Consider the following 19,753-nt stretch of genomic DNA (forward strand, 5'->3'; position numbering starts at 1 on the left):
AATGGTCAAATTCCCCACAATGTTCCAAACAGAGCTGAAAAATTAGTACTGGAACAGCGTGGGGAATTAAAGCCCTCATGATCAAAACTAATGGCATGCAAATTTATGTGGACTATTAGTTTTGATCATCCTGCAGGAGGATTGTGCCTGGGCATGCGACCAAGGCACAAACCTCTCCATAGTTGTTTGACAGGTCCAGGTTGTCAAAAAAAAAAAAAAGCCTGGACCTATCAAACAGGGCTGAAGGCCCTCCCAACCCACCCTGGACACAAGGGGCTGGAGGTCCACTCCACCCCCCTGGACAGAAAGGGCTTGAGAGGCGGGCCTTCAGCCCTCCCCTTGGTGGTCTAGCACTCCCCGAACCCCCCCCCCCCCCCGTGTACCTCAAAATGAGAAAGAAGGAAGTAGCACTCTCTCCTCCTTCCAGTGCTACCTCCAAAATGGTGGTGCCCTGCCCAGTGCATTCAGGGATGCGCTGGGCAGGGTGCCACCATTTTGGAGGCAGCACTGAAAGGAGGAGAGTGCACTGCTCCCTTCTCTATTGTTTCGAGGTACATGGGAGGTGCGCTAGACCACTGGGGGAGAGCTGGAGGTCCCTGTCTGAGGGTGGGGGGGTGTGAGTCAGGTTTGCCTCTGTCGGGGGGGGGGGGGGGGCTGGGGTTGCTCTGTCAGAGGAGGGGCGCCAGACCACCAGGGAGGTGTCGGGTCCTGTGTCCAGAGTAGGACAGGGAGGCCTGCTAGCATGCAGATGCATGCTGAACAGGGCTCTCCATTCCTCCCCAATGCTCTGCAAACCCTAACACCAGCTCTGAGCTGGTATAGGGTTTGCATTGGGAGCAGCGCCCTTGTTTGGCACGCTGCCAGCTGAGCATTGGGGGAGGAATAAGTAATACCTGTTTAGCATGCATTTGCTTGCTCATTGCGTTCACAGCCATCAAGCGTGTTGTTACACATGCTTGCCGGCTCTGATCATTGGGCGAGAGCAAACGCGGGTGCTAGTATGGCGCTATTGGCCTTGAGTGCTCATGTTTGCTTTTGATCATCAGTCCTTATGTGCATAAATTGCAACTATGTCCCTAAACATGCCTACACATATGTAACATAAAAGTATGTGCATTCTTGTCACTGTGTGCACTTCTACACATGTAACTCCTGAGTTAATTTTATAAAAGCGCTTCTTTTTTTTTTTCTTTTTAACACATGTAAAAAGATTCTTTTTCTGGTTACAAGCAGTATTGAGTTAGGAACACAAGAGGATGATGCCATCTGATGGTGTTGGGACATAACTACTTTCCCATAACTTAGAACTTCAGTTCTAAGCATAAATGGCCCTTCTCACGCGCAATGGTCTCCTCTGCTCCTCAGCTTCATTCTTTATGCTTTAGTGCATGGACACAAAATCAAAACTTTCCCTCAAATTAAACACGTTTTTGTTGTATTCCGGCATTGCTCTTCATCATTTTTTCACAAGCAAATTATTTTGGTTTGTTTTAATTTGTTCTATTTTGTTAGATTATTAAAAAAAAAGACATCATCAATGTTGGAAGTCTGACCTTGCCCAAAGTGCAGCAGAAAAATCCAATGCTCATCCAAGTGTCACTTCTGTCTGGTTATGGATCATACTCAAGAACACTGCAAGCATTGTTCTGGAGTATCTTCCAGAGCACAACGATGTCATCTAAATTGACTGTGACCATTTAGAAGCTGAAAAGCAATTCTTTCAAGAGAAAATGGTCACCCCTGTGCAGCCAGCTGCAGCCTCTGCACACATGAGTTGAGAATCTTCCATGGAGAAACCTTCAAGTGTAGTGATATGCACATACTTGCTGCCCAAGGGGATCGTCAAATGACTGTAAACAGAGAAATGGTGACCCCAAAGTCTATATATTTATAGCATAGCTCCAATTAGAGTGCCTGCCAAAGCCTGAGGAGAGGGCAACTTTTTCCATCCCTTCCACAGTATTAGAACAAAGCAAATACATCAGTGTAGTCTCACTTCAGGTCAGCATCTCACAGCTGTGCCATCCTCCTCCTCTGGATCATCAATCAGACAAATATCTTTCAACCATTGCCACAAAGGTTCTACCAGTGAGGCCTTCTGGTGCTGTGGGACCCGTTTTCCCCCTCCCCCCCCCCCCCAATACCAGCCCTGGAACTGATATGATTTAAGTATATCCTTGGATCTTTAGTGCTCTTGAGGAGAAGGCAATGGACTGAGCCTTTGCTGCGACAAAGGCCAACGACATTACATTCTACTATATGAAATCTATGTTTTGGGGCCTTCTTAAAATTATTTCCAGTGAAACACACCTAGTGTCTCCCTGCATAGGAGTCTGCCCCATCAGTTACTACATTCTTACTGGGTGATAGCCTCAAAACTGACTATACTCCTGGTTTAGTAAGAATCAATACACTATACTGAGCAGTCACTGAAGCAGGAGCCAGCATCTATATTCATACCCTTGAAGAGAGGAAATTGACCTTGTTGGTCCATTTGAATTAACAAATTTGAAAGAGCAAACAAAGAGAATGTAAAATGCTTGCAGTACATGCAAAATGTTTTTACCTCTTCTCCTGTTGAATGCAGGACACCATCTCCTCCATATGACCATCGCTTTTCAATATCTTTGGCTTTTAAACTTTCCTTCACAAACCCAATATCTGACAGTAGTTCTGTGAATTGTCTTTTCAAGCTAGCAATTTCCTGCAGGAGACAAAATGCTATTTTACACAAATAATCTTATGCAGCTTACTAGGAGAATAGTACACCACCGAGGAAACCACCAAAAACTGAATAAAACAGTTAAAAATCCTTTACTCCAAATATTCTTTTTGAAACTAGGATTTAACATTAGAGCTAACCTCCTTAGACTTCACTTGATAACAAGCCCATAGGGCTGGTGTAAATGCATGTGTCTAAGTGCCGGAGATATGTGCATAACAATATATAGTAATGCGTGCATACGTGTGTCTTACCCATGCTCCGACCAGCAACTACTACTATTACTACTACTACTATAAATCACTTCTATATCGCTACCAGTCATACGCAGCGCTTTACAATTGAACATGAAGAAAGACAGTCCCTGCTCAAAAGAGCTTACAATCTAAATCAGGCCAAACAGATGTGTACATCCACCTGTAAACTATGTGCTATTGAGATAGGTGCATAGTTACAAAATGGTGCGTAGGCTCACATATGCATGTATATGCTAGTATTCTAAACTGGTGCATGAATGTCAATTACCCCAGTAATGACCACAAGGCCTGTCCTGTTGAACATCTGCTAGAGAATGGAAAAGTTGGAAGATGCTTAAGCAAATCCATCTTTTATACTACTAACTGGTCAGCTCTGCAGTGTTTCTATTAGTTTTAAGGGATACTGTCATTCTAGTCCTCACTCTCCCTTCCACCACCCTTTACTTGACCCATCCCAGACACTGGAGTTGATGTGTGAAGAGCTAATGACAGCTACTGCTCATGGAGGAGATCAGGCCCTGACTTTTATTTCAAACACTATCTTTAAAACTAAGGGCCAAACAGAAGTGGCTGGAAATTGACATAATATAAGGCTTTCTCCACATGTTTCTCAAAGCACATCTCCACCAAGCAGAACCCAGTAATAGTTTCCAATCTGTGTGGAGATATTTGATGGATTAGGTTCTAGGAAAAGAACACTAAAATTAATTTTTAAGGATACTATGAATGAGTGTTTTCTAGCCCTATCCTGGAGACACATCCAACCAATCTGGTTTTCATGTATTATGACTATGCATGAGATACACTGGCATGCATTAGAGACTCTGTGTATGCAAATTTAGAAAGTTATACATGGAGGATGGAACAGATACCACTTGGTTTAAGGAAGAAAGTATTTATGAACTTGCAAAACTGAATGTGGACAAAATCATGGGACCCAATGAAATACATCCCAGGATACTGAGGGAGCTTAGAAAGGTTTTGGCAGGCCCTCTAAAGAATGTGTTTAATAGATCCTTGAAGGCTGGAGGATTCAAGAAAGGCTAATGTGGTCCCTCTTCACATAGGTGGTAACTGAGGAAGTGGGAAACTACAGAACGGTAAATATTACTTCACTAGTGGGAAAGGTAATGTAGATGCTGCTGAAAGCAAGGACAGTCAAATGTCTACAATTCAATGAGTTACAAGCTCTAAGGCAACATGACTTTACCAAAGGCAAATCTTATTAAATAAATCTGATTGATTTTTTTGACAGTATGTTCAGAGAACTGGATCGAGAGAATGTGCTGGATATAGTTTACTTAGATTTCAGCAAAGCCTTTGATACTGCTCCTCACAGAAGACTCAAAGTGAGCTGCTCGGGATGAGAACAGAGGTGGTAAACTGGATCAGAAATTGATTGACTGATAGGTGGCAGAGAGTGATAGTACTAAATGAAGTTTACTTGGAGGAAAGAAAGGTGAGTAGCAGAGTGCCTCAGGGATCGGTACTGGGGCCTATTCTGTTCAATATATTTGTGAGTAACATTGTGAAAGGGTTAGAAGGAAAAGTTTGACTTTTTGTGGATGACATGAAAATTTGCAATTGAGTGGGCACCCTTGGAGGGAGTAGACAACATGAGAAATGATCTACAAAAACTAGAAGACTGGTCTAATGGCAGTTAAAAGTTTTAATTCAAAGAAGTGCAGTGATGCATTTGGGGAGTAGAAATCTAAAAGAACTATAGTAATAGGGGGAGAGAGGCTGATATGCATGGACCTGGAGAGGGACCTTGGGGTAATAGTCTGAGGATCTCAAGGTGGTGAAACAATGTGATAAGGCAGTGGCCAAAGTCAGAAGGTTGCTAGACTGCATAGTGAAAGGCATGACCAGCAGAAGAAAGAGGGTGTTAATACCCTTTGTACAGGTCACTGGTGAGGTCCCACTTGGAGTACTGTGTACAGGTTTGGAAGTCATTATCTCACTAAATACATAAAAAGAATTGAAGCGGCTCAGAGCAAGGCAACAAAAATGGTATGGGGTTTGTGCCGAAACATGTATTAGAAGAAACTTGAAGACCTGAATATATATATATATATATATACATACACATACATATATACATATACACACACACCTTAGAGGAAAGGAGGGACAGGGAAGGTATGACACAAAATGTTTCAATACTGAAAAATATTAACATACAAATCATTTTATTTTCAAAAATGGGAAAAAGGTAGAACTAGAGAATGTGAACTAAGGTTGCAAGATGGCAGACTTAGGTGGTAGAATTAAGAGTAACATCAGGAAATACTTTCTCACAGAGAGGGTGGTGGAAGCCTGAAATACCCTCCTGGTGGAGACAATGGGAACAGAAACAATGTTTATCCCATATGTTTTTGAATTTCTTCAAACACAGAGGATTCCTAGAAAGAGGATGGAATCAAAGCACTTTAAACAGGACATAGGGGTTATAACCTCATGGATTGACAGGTGCAACTCTAGTTGCCTTGTTGGGCAGACTGGATGGACCATGTAGGTCTTCATCTGCTGTCAGCATATCTAGGTTTAAAAAAAGGTTTGGATAAGTTCCTGGAAAAAAAAGTCCATAGTCTGTTATGGAGATGGACATGGGGGAAGCCACTGTTTGCCATGGGACTGGAAGCATGGAATGTTGCTACTATTTAGGTTTCTGCCAGGTACTTGTGACCTGGATTGGTCACTGTTGGAAGCAGGATACTGGGCTAGATGGACCACTGGTCTAACCCAGTATGGCTATTCTTATGTTCTCTTGTATCTCATGTGTATTCATTGTGGTCATCCTAAAAACCCAACTACCTTCGGGATAAGTTTGGGAAATACCAACTTAAGTCAAAGAATGCAGGTAAGAATAAATAGCTCATACTAAAATCACTGCTATTGAGATAGCCTCTTAGTTCTACCTAACCCATTTAATCCATTTCCTGCCCAGCAGAAATGCTTTTATTACACATGGCTGCTCTTACTTGTAGAACTCTCCCCGACAAGAAGTTTTCTCTGCAGTAGCTGTAACTAGCACGTGATCCTTTCTTTGCTGCAAGGCTCCATCCCTAAATAAATGGAGTAAAAACTATTTTAGTTTCATTGAAACAATTGTTTTCCAGTCCAAATTACAGAACTCTAGAATAGTCTACTATTGGACCTTAACTGTAGGATTTTCCACAAATGCTGTCAGATTAGATTATCTGCTGCCCCTGACATCAATGGAAAAGCCTGGGATACTGAGACGAAGGCTGAACGTGATCTGTGTAAGGAGCTCAACCTAGACCTTCATCCAAAAGCAACTGTACAAGAGCATACCTTTGATTTTGGCCACCGGGCCCATCTCACCTTATATGCCTGAAGAATAGCCAAATGATCACTGTTTGCAACTGCAAATTCTAGTTTTTTGTTGTTTGCTTCTTCTCTTTTGTCCCATGGACATACCTGTATTAAAATATATTTTAAATTTTTTATGTTTAAACAATTTTATTAATATTATTCCATAACTTCCAACATACACAGTCAGTGCTTGAAAACATTCACAATTAAAACACAGATACAGTACCTAACCCCTCCAATCTCCATTTTAAGTGACTCATCATATTTTATCTGCATGCACAGAAGGAACCAATTTTATTAGTTCAGTAGACCGATTTATGGTAATGAGGAAAATAAGGGTGAGAAAGAGGAGGTAGAGAGTACATTAATTATATAGAACCCCTAAACTATAATTTTCAGTTCTGCAGGCTAAAATCCAACCCCTTTAAATTAACTCTTCACAGTATACTGTTAAGAAGCAGGGCAATAAGTTGAATGGTCAAATATTCTTTCATAAATATATAGCTTTGTATTCCCTCTCAGAAAGTTCCCAATACATAATAATACTTACAAATGGAGACTTGAAGGCCAGACTAGCTGCAATAGTCAAAGCAGGATCCAGGCAGCGGAAAATGGCTCCAAAGAGCATGAGTTTGCCAATTCTAACATCAACAGGTAGAGAAGCCAAATGGTAACCCAGTGGTGTCAGCTTTTCATCTGGTGTCAAGGCCCCCAGGTCATGCAAGTGAAGCTTAGAAGACTGAAGAGACTCTGCTCTCGGAGGCTCAATTAGTTGCGACAAAACCCATTCAAGATTTTTCTCAGCAAACATCTCTAGCATCTTAATCCTGAAAGAAGAGCCAACCACTGAATAGGTTTCCTTTTTAAGAATAGTTTATATGCTTGCTGCTCTATAATGGACTTTTTCACTAAGCTGAAGTAAAAAGTGGCCTTATCCTGTGCTTATGTGTATCATTCCCATGTGGTAAGGCCATTTTTAGCATGTAGGTAAAATGTCTGATTTTTCTATTCCAGCATTAATAGCCACACACTAATTTTCCCATTAGCGCGTAGCAATTAGCACATGAGCACTTACCTATACCTATTTTGTAGGTGGTAAGGGTTCACACGCTAATCGGTTAGCGTGCGGCAATGTAGCATAGAACATGCCTACTCTCCACCTCCAACCCATCTTCAGCGCTATAAAATAAAATTTATTTTTTAGTGGATGGGAACCCTGTGCATATGCAAAAGTTATTGCAGGACGCCTGAACGCACCCTTGGTAAGCATTTGTTTTTGCTGCAGTAAGCACATATTAGCGCTTATCGCAGCTTAGTAAAAGGGCCCCTAAATGAATAAGTTATTCATTCATCTGAGAAAACTGCAAACTCAACAGGGATCAACTTGAATCCAAACTACTTTAAGTAACTGCCCACATTTTCTCTGGATTATATGGAATTTGTAGGGAAATGTGTCTGGAAACATAATTAAATAAAATGTTTGGCAAATTTCATTTACACTCTTTTAGTCATCCGGCTAGCAGCAGACATGTCCCAGCAGCTCGAGCAGCAAGCTCCAATTCCCCCAGCCAAGGAATCCATGCAAGCTCTTGGTCTTACAATTTTGCATCTAATTTCCCTGTGCAAAATGCCCTTTTGGCTTTCACTGCCTCTTCTATCTTACCATTAAACCACTTGGACTATTATATGGCATTCTTTCCATCTGCTTTACTACATGGAATATATTTTATCTGGGCTTCCAAATTGGCAATTTTAAATATTCATACCTCTTGTAACGTTTTCACCCTGGAAACCTGTCCTTTCAGGGGTTTTTTCCCTATTTTACTAGTTTTCTTTCTTTTTTTTTAAATTAAATGCTACAACAGAAGTCCATTTCTAAGCATCCTACTTCCAGTGATGACAGATTTGATCCATATTGCCTAGGTGCCCCATCCCCATTACCCCTTGTACGTGGTACTGTTTATTATGAAACAGTCTCTACAATACCTAGAAAGTACCTCTGCAGTATGTCCCAGTGACAGATTTAACCAATCAATATTGGAGTAATTCATATCTTGATTAACATCAAAACAATAGAGAGATTATTAGGTTTCAAAACCAGAAAATCTATCCAGTACACCTACCAATACCCAATGTGGGAAAGGGTAAAATTGCCCATGAAAAATAATGGCTAATAAAGTGGAGAAAGTGCTTCTTTTTGACTGAGGTATATCACATGCAGTATACACCGACTTATATAGGCTCACTATAATTATAGGTGAAGAAATATTCCACTTGATTCTTGCAATTATATTTCAAAATGTCAATAGCAAAATATCCCAGTTCTCCACAAAGAGTTAGTACATCAAAAATGTGAATGTTCAAAAAATGAAAAATGTAGCCATGTCACTATAATTTATACTTGTGTTTCTTCTGCCATTTCGAAATTTGTGTTCACTCTATATAAATACCATTTAAAATGCACTTATCTGTATGAAAATTTTCAATACTGGCAGGAGAAGGAAAAGTAGATCACAAATTCCCAACAGGGGTTCCCTGTTTCGTTAAACACTGCGTCAGGGGGCAACTAAAGCTGTCTTTATAACGGCTTTCAAAATGGCTGTGGGCAGAAACAAAATCATTTAAATGTTTAACTGCATGATGTCACTTCCCCAACCCACACCTAAACAAGCAATACTATCCCAGGTGTAGCAAAGTTACGAACAGTGCTTCATCAATTCTACAAAATACTTCATAATTAAAAAAAAAAGTTTTCCTCTCTATAGACACATTTAACCCCACAGGTTCTACTGTGTTAAGTGCAAAACTCCATTTTTGTTCTTGCTGCCTAAGCTGACGATGAATATTTCCCCAGTGTTCTGCTGTTTGTAATTGTTCAAATATAAAGCACCAGAAGGAATTAAAGGTATGGTTGTTCTTCACACTGAAATACCAAAGGTTCCAGCATTTTATAAGCTCATATGCAGTGCCTGTGTTCAATTAATCTAGTGTCACGGGCAAGGGGATTCTGGCAAGGCTTAGCTCACTTTCTCTAGGTCTCCCTCTCCCAGAAACAAGTAACAGGGAACAGTTCTTAGAAATACACCAAGGAGCTTTATTACAGTTCTCAAACAAAACACTGCCTTCACTTATGGCAGACATATTCTCACTGCAGTTTCCAAACAATAAACACAAAGTCCTCAAGAACAGCAGTCTGTGCAGTTTCCAATTCTTCTTCCTCTCAGCACAGTTCAAACAAAGCAAATACAGACCTGACTTTCAGAGCTTTCTGGTCCAGCATCCCTTTTGGAGTCCTCCGTGCCCCGTTTTAGAAAACCCGTTTACTCCTGCTGGCTACCAGCACCCACAACTCCTTAGTCCAGCCTTTACTTTAGGGTTCTCATTGCCCTGGGTTGGGTAACCCGTTTACTCCTGCTGGCTATCAGTATCCACAGCTTCTTGGTCCAGCCTTCACTTTAGGGTCCTCTTTGCCCTGGCTTGGATAGCCCGTTTACTCCTGTTGGTCAATTGCTGTGCGGGAGCACCTCTCCCTGGGCTGAGGCTCTTTCCTCCAGTTCCTTATCTCTCCTGGGGGTCTCCTCCTTCTGTATCTTTGCCTGCCTCATTTCTACTCAGGAGTTCTCAAACCCCTCCCTTTGGGGCTCCTCCTTTACTTGATTGGCAGATAGGTGTTTAGGGAAGCTAGAAGCTTCTCCCTTGTTTCCTAAGGAACAGTAAAACCCCTTTCAAGCCTTGGGATTCAGCTCCAGGTTCTTTCCTTCCTGAGCTCTAAATTCCTTCTAAGGCTCCTTTATATAACCCAAGTGAAAGAAGTGGAATGTGTGCCCTGACCGCTCCTCTCAACACCACACCAGTCTTCAATTTTCTAGAGTTTTTTCTATATAATGTAATACACGAGTATTACACCATTATGTCACAAACTAAACGATGTCCATATTACTAATGACCCCTCCTCTCCATCTCTTTGTTTTGACCATAAATTTGATCAACAAATATTAGGAGTAGCTATGGGGGCAGCTTTTGCTCTCACCATAGCCAATTTGTTTATGTCTTTTTTTTTTTGAGGAAAGATGTGTTTACACTTGTAATTAATAAATCCAAATCGACTTACAAACGACAACTAATAAAGGTTCCCACTTCCACCATTACGGAAGATCCATACCTTACAATTCAAATAGGTTACATCAATGCCAGATCAACAGTAAACAAAACAGAAATTATAAAATATTGGATCACATCAGAAACCTTAGATTTATTCTTCATCAGCGAAACTTGGATCCATGACAAAAAAGATCCCATAATACTGGACCTTTGCCCTCCAGGATACAACATTACACACTGGACCAGAATAGGTAAAAGAGGCGGAGGCATTGCCATTATCTACAGATCCCATCTCACTTTAGAAACCACTGCTGAATCAATCACATCCGAATGCCACCCACAGAAAAGGCCACACACTTGACCTGCTAACCCATAAATTCGCATCAGACCAAATCATTAAAATCATTGACCACAAATGGATGGAAATTCCATGGTCAGATCACTTCAAATTAAATCTGACTCTACATTGGCTGAAGAATGGGCATCTCAAAGCTGATGAAAAAAAAATCTTACCAAACCAGAGGTAAAGTGGACACAACTGCATTTTGACAATCAATTTACGACAACAATTGGTCTATTTCATCTGATTCCATCAACTATCTTGCAGATTGGGAATCGAGATGTATCACCGTTCTAAATGAATTAGATCCTTTACGAACAAAAACCACTCACAAACCAAACAAGACCCCATGGTTCAACAAAAATGTGAAACAATTAAAATCTAAGACAACTCGAATGAGCCTAGAGAAAAAACAAAAACGATCAAAATCTAAACACTTGGAAAGAATCACATAGAAAATACAAATATGAAATAAAAAAATCCAAAAGGAACTACTATAATGAACAACTAGGTTCTGACTACAAAGACATGAAAAAGTTATACAAGCTACTGGATAAATTACTAGGCACAAAACCAGTGTCCTCAACAAAATCATGAATCCCAACAGCAGACAAACTTGCTAACTGCTTCAAAGGCAAAACTGTCGATCTACGCAAAAATATGTCACAGAACTACACCTGACCGAACTTGGACAAATTTCGCCCAGACCACACAAGAAACAATAGCACTAACAACCAATAAGCTCTCTACAGCCTACTGTCAATTGGACACATGCCCCAATTATCTAATGAACCCCCCACCCCCGCTCGATTCATCACTGAACTTACCTCCCACCTCAACTTCTTGTTCCAGCATGGCATATTCCCCAAAGACAAAGGTAATATACTACTCACACCATTACCAAAAGACACCAAAAAGAAAACTAACGATATCACCAATTACCAACCTGTGGCATCCATTGCACTTACAACCAAACTGATGTAAAGCTTTGAAGCTAAACAACTTACTGAATACATCGACAATTTCTCAATCCTTCATGAATCACAGTCGGGCTTCAGATCCCTCCACGGTACGGAAACTGTCCTGGTAACTCTCCTAGCCAAGTTCAAAAAGGAAGTCGCATTAGGTAAAAACATACTTCTCTTGCAATTCGACTTGTCAAGCGCATTCGATATAGTTGACCACTATATACTATTAAGAATACTCAACAAGATAGGCATAGGAGGAAATATACTCAAATGGATCAAGAGTTTCCTAACCACGAGATCTTATCAAGTAAAAGCAAACTCAAACCTATCACCATCATGGAGTACCGACTGTGGAGTACCCCAGGGTTCACCTCTCTCACACATATTATTTAATCTGATGATGATCCCCCTTGCTCATGCCCTACACAAGCAAAATCTTAATCCTTTTCTGTATGTGGATGACGACACCATTTACATACCGTTCAACTCTAATCCAACAGAAATCACTGTTGCAATAAAGACTAGTTTAAGCTTAATGGATGCCTGGGCATTGGCATTCAAACTCAAAAAGGAAAAAACTCACTGCCTTATTCTCTCTTCTCACCACAAAACAAACCTTCCTTCATCCTTAAAAACCCTGGAACATACTCTCCCAATATCGGACAAACTGAAGATCCTTGGAATTACTATTGACACCAACCTAACCCTGGAGAGCCAAGCCTCTGCCACCACGAAGAAAATGTTCCATGCAATGTGGAAACTCAAATGAATCAAACAATTCTTCCTAAGGGAAACTTCCCGTAACATAATTCAAACAATGGTACTATCACAAGTTGACTACTGTAACGCTGTATATGCGGGATGCAAAGAACAGATCTTAAGGAAACTCCAGACTGCGCAGAACACGGCAGCTAGACTCATTTTCAGAAAGACAAGAGTCGAAAGTGCTAAACCCCTACGCGAAATATTGCACTGGCTACCAATCAAGGAATGAATAGCTTTCAAAATTTGCACTCTGGTCCACAAAATAATCCATGGCCTGGCCCCAACCTACATGGCTGAACTTATTGACTTACCAACTAGAAACATCATCGAATCATCAAGAACATTTCTAAACCTGCATTACCCAAACTGTAAAGGACTAAAATACAAATCAACATATGCATCCAAAAAGACCTCAAGACTCACCTCTTCCGGAAAGCCTACCCAGCAGACCCGAACTAATTCATGAACAATTCATCACATCTATCGAACTAAGAAATGAACAATACCCCTTCCACATAATCATATTACCTCAAACTGTATGAATTTTACCACTCCAGTTATAATTAAGTGTACTTCTACCCTTATCCTACTCTGTATTGCTCACTAGAAGCTGTAGTCCCATCCCCGGAGACTTATCAGCCTCATTGGGATTACTTCTCTCTATATGCTACTATATATTCGTCCCAGAGTTGTATTCTCTTTTCCGGAATCTTATCAGCTTCTTTGCACCTACTGTTAGTCTATTTTCCACTCTGTATATATTCCCGGAGTTGGTACTCTCCTCTCCGGAACCTGTAAGCATATTGAGCCTACTGCTATGCGAGAAAATGTGGGATACAAATGTAATCAATCAATCAATCAATTTTTTATCACAATGTGGTTTGTTAGAGGAGTTTCATAGATATATTTTTGATCTGGAGGGGCTTGATAAAACAGTTGCAAGAATATGTGGGGTACTTAAACTCGTGTCATACTACTCTTCAATTAGAGGTTCAGTGGAACACATCAGTGATTTCCTTTTTGTATGTTAAAGTGACAAATGCCCAGGGCAAAGGTAAATGTTTTTTTATAAACCTATGGATCGCAATACATTGTTGAATTTTTCTAGCATGCATTCTTTTCATTCAAGAATATACCATTCTCTGTTTTTCAGGTATTGGTAGATCTGTAGCACTACTGAAGAGTATAAACAAAAGATTCCTGATCTGTCTGTCAAGTTGCAAGCCCGAGGTTTTCCACAGAAACTAGTAAAGCATGCAGCAAAGCAGGCTTTGTACAATCAGAGAGAGAACCTTTTAAACTGTACTACGAAGAAGGAGCCATCCATCTGCATAACTTTTTTTTAACTAAATATATTTCTAGAACCTCTAGGTTGCTTAAGTCTACAAAGAAATATTTCAAACTATAGTCTGTTCACCCATGTTTTTGGAATTTTGGCATTTTGATTCCATACACAAGGAATTGGAACCTATGTGAACGGTTGTGCCAAGCTGAGGTGTGGAACAGAGTGGGAACACAAAAACGAAGAAGGATTTTCATTTATTTATTTGTTACATTTGTATCCCACATTTTCCCACCTATTTGCAGGCTCAATGTGGCTTACATAGTACCGGAGATGCATTTGCAGACTCCGGTGTAAACAAATACAGAGTGATGTTGAGATAAGATAAAGTTCATGTGGTACAGCCACATAATGGAATCGTACAATGGAAAAATTGTGTTATGTCCATTCCGTATTTTAGTTTTGTTAAGTTGCAGAGATTAGGCATTTATACTGGGTTGGTAGGGTATGCCTTTTTAAAAAGATAAGTTTTTAGTGTTCTCCGGAAGTGTAGGTGGTCATACGTAGTTTTCAAGGTTTTTTGCACAACACAGTAGATGTTAAATGCGGTGTTAAATGTGGCTATAGAGAAGAAAGCATTTTTTAAAAATTAAGAAGGATTTTGTAGAAATGATGAAACACTGTTTGTAATTTTGCTCTACCTGGGATAATATTGCTTGCTTAGGTGTGGGTTGGGGAAGTGACATCATGCAGTTGAACTTTTAAATAATTGTGTTTGTTTCCGTCTGCAGTCATTTTGAAAGCTGTTATGAAAGCAGCTTTAGTCATCCACTGAAGCAGTGACTAGCGAAACAGGGAATTCCTTTTGGAAATGTGTGACCTACTTTTGCTTTTCCTGCTGATATTGAAGACTAGTAAAAAAGGCCCGTTTCTGGATCAAATGAAACAGGCGCTAGCAAGGATTTCCTCCCCAACACCCCCTCCCTCCCTACCCACCGGTTCGTCGTTCTGAAGCCACTGACGCCATAGGTCCGCACCCCGTGAACGCAACTTCATCAGCTTCTTGGTTGTGAAGCCACTAACGCCATTGCCCCGCCCTCGATGCGTGACGCCATTGCTCCGCCTTCGACGTCATCACGTTTGATGCGAGCGCAGGGCCCAGCGACATGGTGCTTATGGTGGCTTCACCACCACGAACCCTTCATTACGGAAGTGACGTCAGTGTCCTCAGAACGTTGAGGTTGTGTTTTATATACGGAAGTGAAGTCCGTGTCCTCAGAACGTTGAGGGTGAGTTTTATTATATTAGATTTTCACACATATATAGTCATTAAGTAAATTTTAAATTGTATTTATATAGAGTAACACAAAAGGGGATAATTCTTTTTCAACCAGAGCACTCACATATAATCAAGTTCTAAAGTGTGCTCCAGACAACTACTTTCTCTTCATATCTGCTTTATTACAAAAACCCCCTGAATCCTGCATTTTACTTAAGGTTAGCTTGAGTTATCTGCAGCAGGGCCCATAGGAATAAAATGGGCCCTGCTGCAGATAACTCAAGCTAATCTTTAGTATAAGACCCCCCTAAGTGACTTAGCCAAGATCACAAGAAGTAGAATTTGAACCCTTGCTTCTCTGATTCTCAGCCCTCTGCTCTAACCATTACGCTACTCCAATACTCTCCCTGTGTGACAGAAAAAATGGTATGGTCCTTTTTTCACAATGAATATAAGCGTTGCCATACTGGGACAGACCGAAAGTCCATCATGCTTAGTATCCTGATTCCAACAGTGGCCAATCCAAGTCATAAGTACCTGGCAAGATCCTAGAACTGTAAAACAGATTTGATGCTGCTTACCCTAGAAATAAGCAGTGGATTTTCCGAAGTCCATCTTCATAATGGCTTATGGACTTTAGCCTAGTGGTTAGTGCAGTCGACTTTGATCCTGGGGAACTAAGTTCGATTCCCACTGTAGCTCCTTGTGACTCTGGGCAAGTCACTTAACCCTCCATTGCCCCTGGTACAAAATAAGTACCTGAATATATGTACTACCTCCCAGAAATGCTAAAAGATGTGTCCGCACATTTCTTAATCTGCACTTCCCCAGCTGTAAAGGATTAAAATACAGACTAACACATGCATGTAGCTTTTCTTACATGAGCACACAGCTGTGGAATGCCCTACCAACAAACTTGAAAATAATCAACGAAATAACTAACTTTCACAAATCTCTGAAAACCTCTCTCTTCAACAAGGCCTACCATGAGAATCCCTAGCTTAACTAAAACACTTCAACACCCACCCTTACTCGGAAAGTCTTCTCTCTATAACTGAAGCTCAGCTCTTTTCTTTCAGCCTTAATCTTTTTGCAACACCAATTGTATCTTTTACCCTGGAATGGCGCTGCCATAACAGGTCTCTGTAAGCCACATTGAGCCTGCAAATAGGTGGGAAAATGTGGGATACAAGTGCAATAAATAATAATAATAAACCGCTTTGAATGTAGTTGCAAAAACCTCAGAAAGGCGGTATATCAAGTCCCATTTCCCTTTTAGGAAATAACCTTTTTAAAACCTTGCTAAGCGAACTGTTTTTACCACATTCTCTGTCAATGCATTCCTGAGTTTAATTACATGTTGCGTAAAGAAATACTTTCTCAATTAAAAAAAAATGTACTACTTAGTAGCTTCATTGCGTGCCCCCTAGTCCTAGTATTTTTGGAAAGAGTAATTCATATCTACCCTGTTCTAATCCACTCACTATTTTATAGACCTTTATCTTCCTCAGCCATCTCTTCTCCAAGCTGAAAAGCCCTAGCCACTTTAGCCATTCCTCATAGGGAAGTCGCCCTATACCCTTTATGGAATTTTAAAGGGTCTTTTACTAAAGTGCGCTAATGGATTTAGCATGCACTAATGATTAGAGTCCTAAATGCTAAGATGTCTATTATTTATTTAATGCATTTGTATCCCACATTTTCCCACACATTTGCAGGCTCAATGTGGCTTACATTGCTCCATCGTGGGATCATATTCCTATGGGTGACTTATTTAGCGCACATTAATCACTAGCACGCTAAATCCATTTGCACACTTTAGTAAAAGGACTCCTTACTGAGTAGCCTATGTGAGAACTTAGTATAAACATGAAGGTATGTGAAGGGGAAATAAAAGCAGCCATGCACTAGAGATAAACTTGACATGTGATGAACAACTTTGAATACATCTAGTATGTGAAGGATGCAAGGAATGGCTCGGGGCCAACTAGCCAAGGATACAGCTGTTTTCACAAGAATAAAAGACAGGAGGGAGCTGGATTCACACTGGGGCTCACCTTGGACTGATTAGGTAGCAAGACCACGTGAACAGACATCCTGTCAGCTGTCAATGAGCCTCCCAGATATGAGGTGCAGGACTGTGCTTCGGCTCATCTGTGCCGTGCAATATGTACCTTTACAAAATAAGCCCCCTAGTCAACTTGTTATAAAATTACTTTCATAACACCACTCGCCAACAAGTCTATCATTTTGATAAGAATAAGAAATAAGAAACAAAGTCAGATCGTCAAGATCCTACCTAAACCTACACTACCCAAATTGCAAAGGACTGAAATACAAAACAACTTACGCAGCCGGCTTCTCCTACATAAGCACACAACTATGGAATGGGCTCCCAAAAGCTGTGAAAACAATCCACGACCACTTGAACTTCAGGAAATCACTAAAAACCTACCTCTTCAAAAAGGCCTACCCCAACGACCCCACGTAACCTCTTCACCTACCAACACAGCATGACTATGATCGAACAGGACATCACGCAATCTTCATCCATTCCGACCCTCCACTTATACCTCATACAATCACTATACAACTTTGTATTTGTTATCCACCGACTGGGCAAACGCCTTTGACGGTACTATGTAAGCCACATTGAGCCTGCAAATAGGTGGGAAAATGTGGGGTACAAATGCAATAAATAAATAACAATATAACTTGTCGACTGGTATTCACATTGTCATATTGTTTATCTTCCTTTTACATCTATCTCTTCATTTACTGCCATACATTCTACCTCTCCCATGTTGTTTCTTCAACTTTTGGCATTCAGAGTCAGACAGTTAAAAATAATATATATATATATATATATATATATATATGTTACTACCTGTGTGGCAGTTGATGGGGTGATTTGGAATCATTTATCTCTTTCTAGTCTTTATTTACATACTCTTTCAGCTACTTCAGTTTTTATTATGAATTGCCCATTTTGCCAGTATCTTTTGAAAAAAAAGTTACTCTGAATCATATATTTCTGAGCACCAGCACTCTGGGTGCACCCTTTCAGAACAGGCTCTCCCAATTCATAACAAATTTAAATTCCTCCTCCCTGTACCATTGTCTCACACACGAACTGATACTCTTTGATCCTGTGTGTGAAATGGGGAGCATTTCTAAGAAGGCAGTCCTAGAGGTTCTATATTTTGACTGCCCTCTAAAAGCCTAAATTTGTGTTCCAGAACATCTTTCCTGCACTGTCCTACATCATTGGTTTATCCACTCCTACCTTAGCTAATATTTAACCATCTCTCTGACCTAATGTGCAACTTTCTTTAAATAAGTCACCTTACTTTCTAATTCTTCTTACTCTCTTACCTATCTATATGTTCTATCTTTGTTTTACCCTTTACTTTCAATTAAAATTTTCTATTACGTATTGTGTTGACATTGTAAGTAGTATACCATGCCATACTTTGTATTGTTATTTTAATATTTTTACTGCTGTAATTGCCTGTTGCTCATATTTGATCTATTCTTACTGTACACTGCCTTGAGTGAGTAACTTCAAAAAGGTGCTAAATAAATCCTAATAAATAAATAATAAAATAAATTGGTACCATATGCACCAAGAGAAATAGCTCCTTCCGTAAAATCCTATCTAGGTTCCTAATGAAGTCAGCCACCTTGGCACCAGAAAGGCAAATCACCAAGCACTCCTCATGCCCACCAGCCACATGGCTATCTATATTCCTAATGACTTAATTGCCAATTACAATGGCCATCCTAACCTTTTCTTCTGGGACACTTGCTTCTGGAGATACATCCTTGGTGTAAAAAGAATTTTGCATCACCTTGAGTGTCAGTCCTAACTATAGGATCCCTTCCTGTCACACCAAGGCAACACTCTTCTTTGTAGATTACCTTTCTCCTCCAAGACAGAACAGAGGCTACCAAATGGGGAGAAATCTGCTCTACTATGTCCCTGTAGGTCCCGTCTATATACCTCTCTGACTGCCTCAGCTCCTCTAAGTCTGAATATGAAAAAGCGCAATGCAAACTACTCCTGACTGGAGAATCAAAGAGCAGCAGCAGGTTTGCTTTGAACAGTGCAATATCGAACAACTGCAGGGTTGCTAGATTTAACTAGTTGTAGTAGAGACTACACATGGTAAAACATGTCCCACTCTCTGACGAAGGGTAAAGGAGAAATAAAGGAGAAAGACAAAAAGAGAGGAGAGGAGCTTGGGAAGGTGAAAAAGTATTCAGGATTGTCTCTATTAAATGTTAACAACCCAATAAAGGAAATTCTCATCATATTTATTCCTGCTCCCAATCCAGGTATTTACCAACAGGTGGGATTTACATTGACAGTCAAGACACATATATCCAAAGTCTCCAGAGAATTTATTTTTTTCTTTTATGATTCATTTGGGCAATTCATCTTTAAGGCCCTGATTTCATAAACGCAATATGGATGCCTATGTGTCAAGCTCCCAGAACCAGCTCCAAAAGCAAACAGATGTTCACATACACTTTAAAAGCCTACTGGTGTACATGTGTGAAAGGAAATTTTTAACAACGGGATCTCTCTCCAGGCGTAGCCAGCCCTGCAATTGGGGGGGGGGGGGGGCAATGCATTCCTAAAATATCAACATTTAATCAGGAAAACTGAACAAACCAAATTACAGAATGCTACAGAA

At 40.4% G+C, this 19,753-nt stretch overlaps 1 protein-coding gene across 1 annotated transcript in view; it reads right to left on the minus strand.

The window, feature by feature from the left end:
• Positions 1-19,753, minus strand: part of DHX57 (DExH-box helicase 57) — a 179,218-nt gene that overhangs the window by 33,073 nt on the left and 126,392 nt on the right. Inside the window, exons 16-19 of the mRNA XM_030195898.1 lie at positions 6,869-7,145; positions 6,328-6,423; positions 5,964-6,047; positions 2,567-2,704 (exon numbers count right to left, since the gene is read on the minus strand). Of these exons, the coding sequence (XP_030051758.1) occupies positions 2,567-2,704; positions 5,964-6,047; positions 6,328-6,423; positions 6,869-7,145 (595 nt within the window). The remainder of the gene's footprint in view (positions 1-2,566; positions 2,705-5,963; positions 6,048-6,327; positions 6,424-6,868; positions 7,146-19,753) is intronic.

This window comes from Microcaecilia unicolor, chromosome 3 (assembly GCF_901765095.1).
Source record: "Microcaecilia unicolor chromosome 3, aMicUni1.1, whole genome shotgun sequence".
Classification (NCBI taxonomy): Eukaryota; Metazoa; Chordata; class Amphibia; order Gymnophiona; family Siphonopidae; genus Microcaecilia; species Microcaecilia unicolor.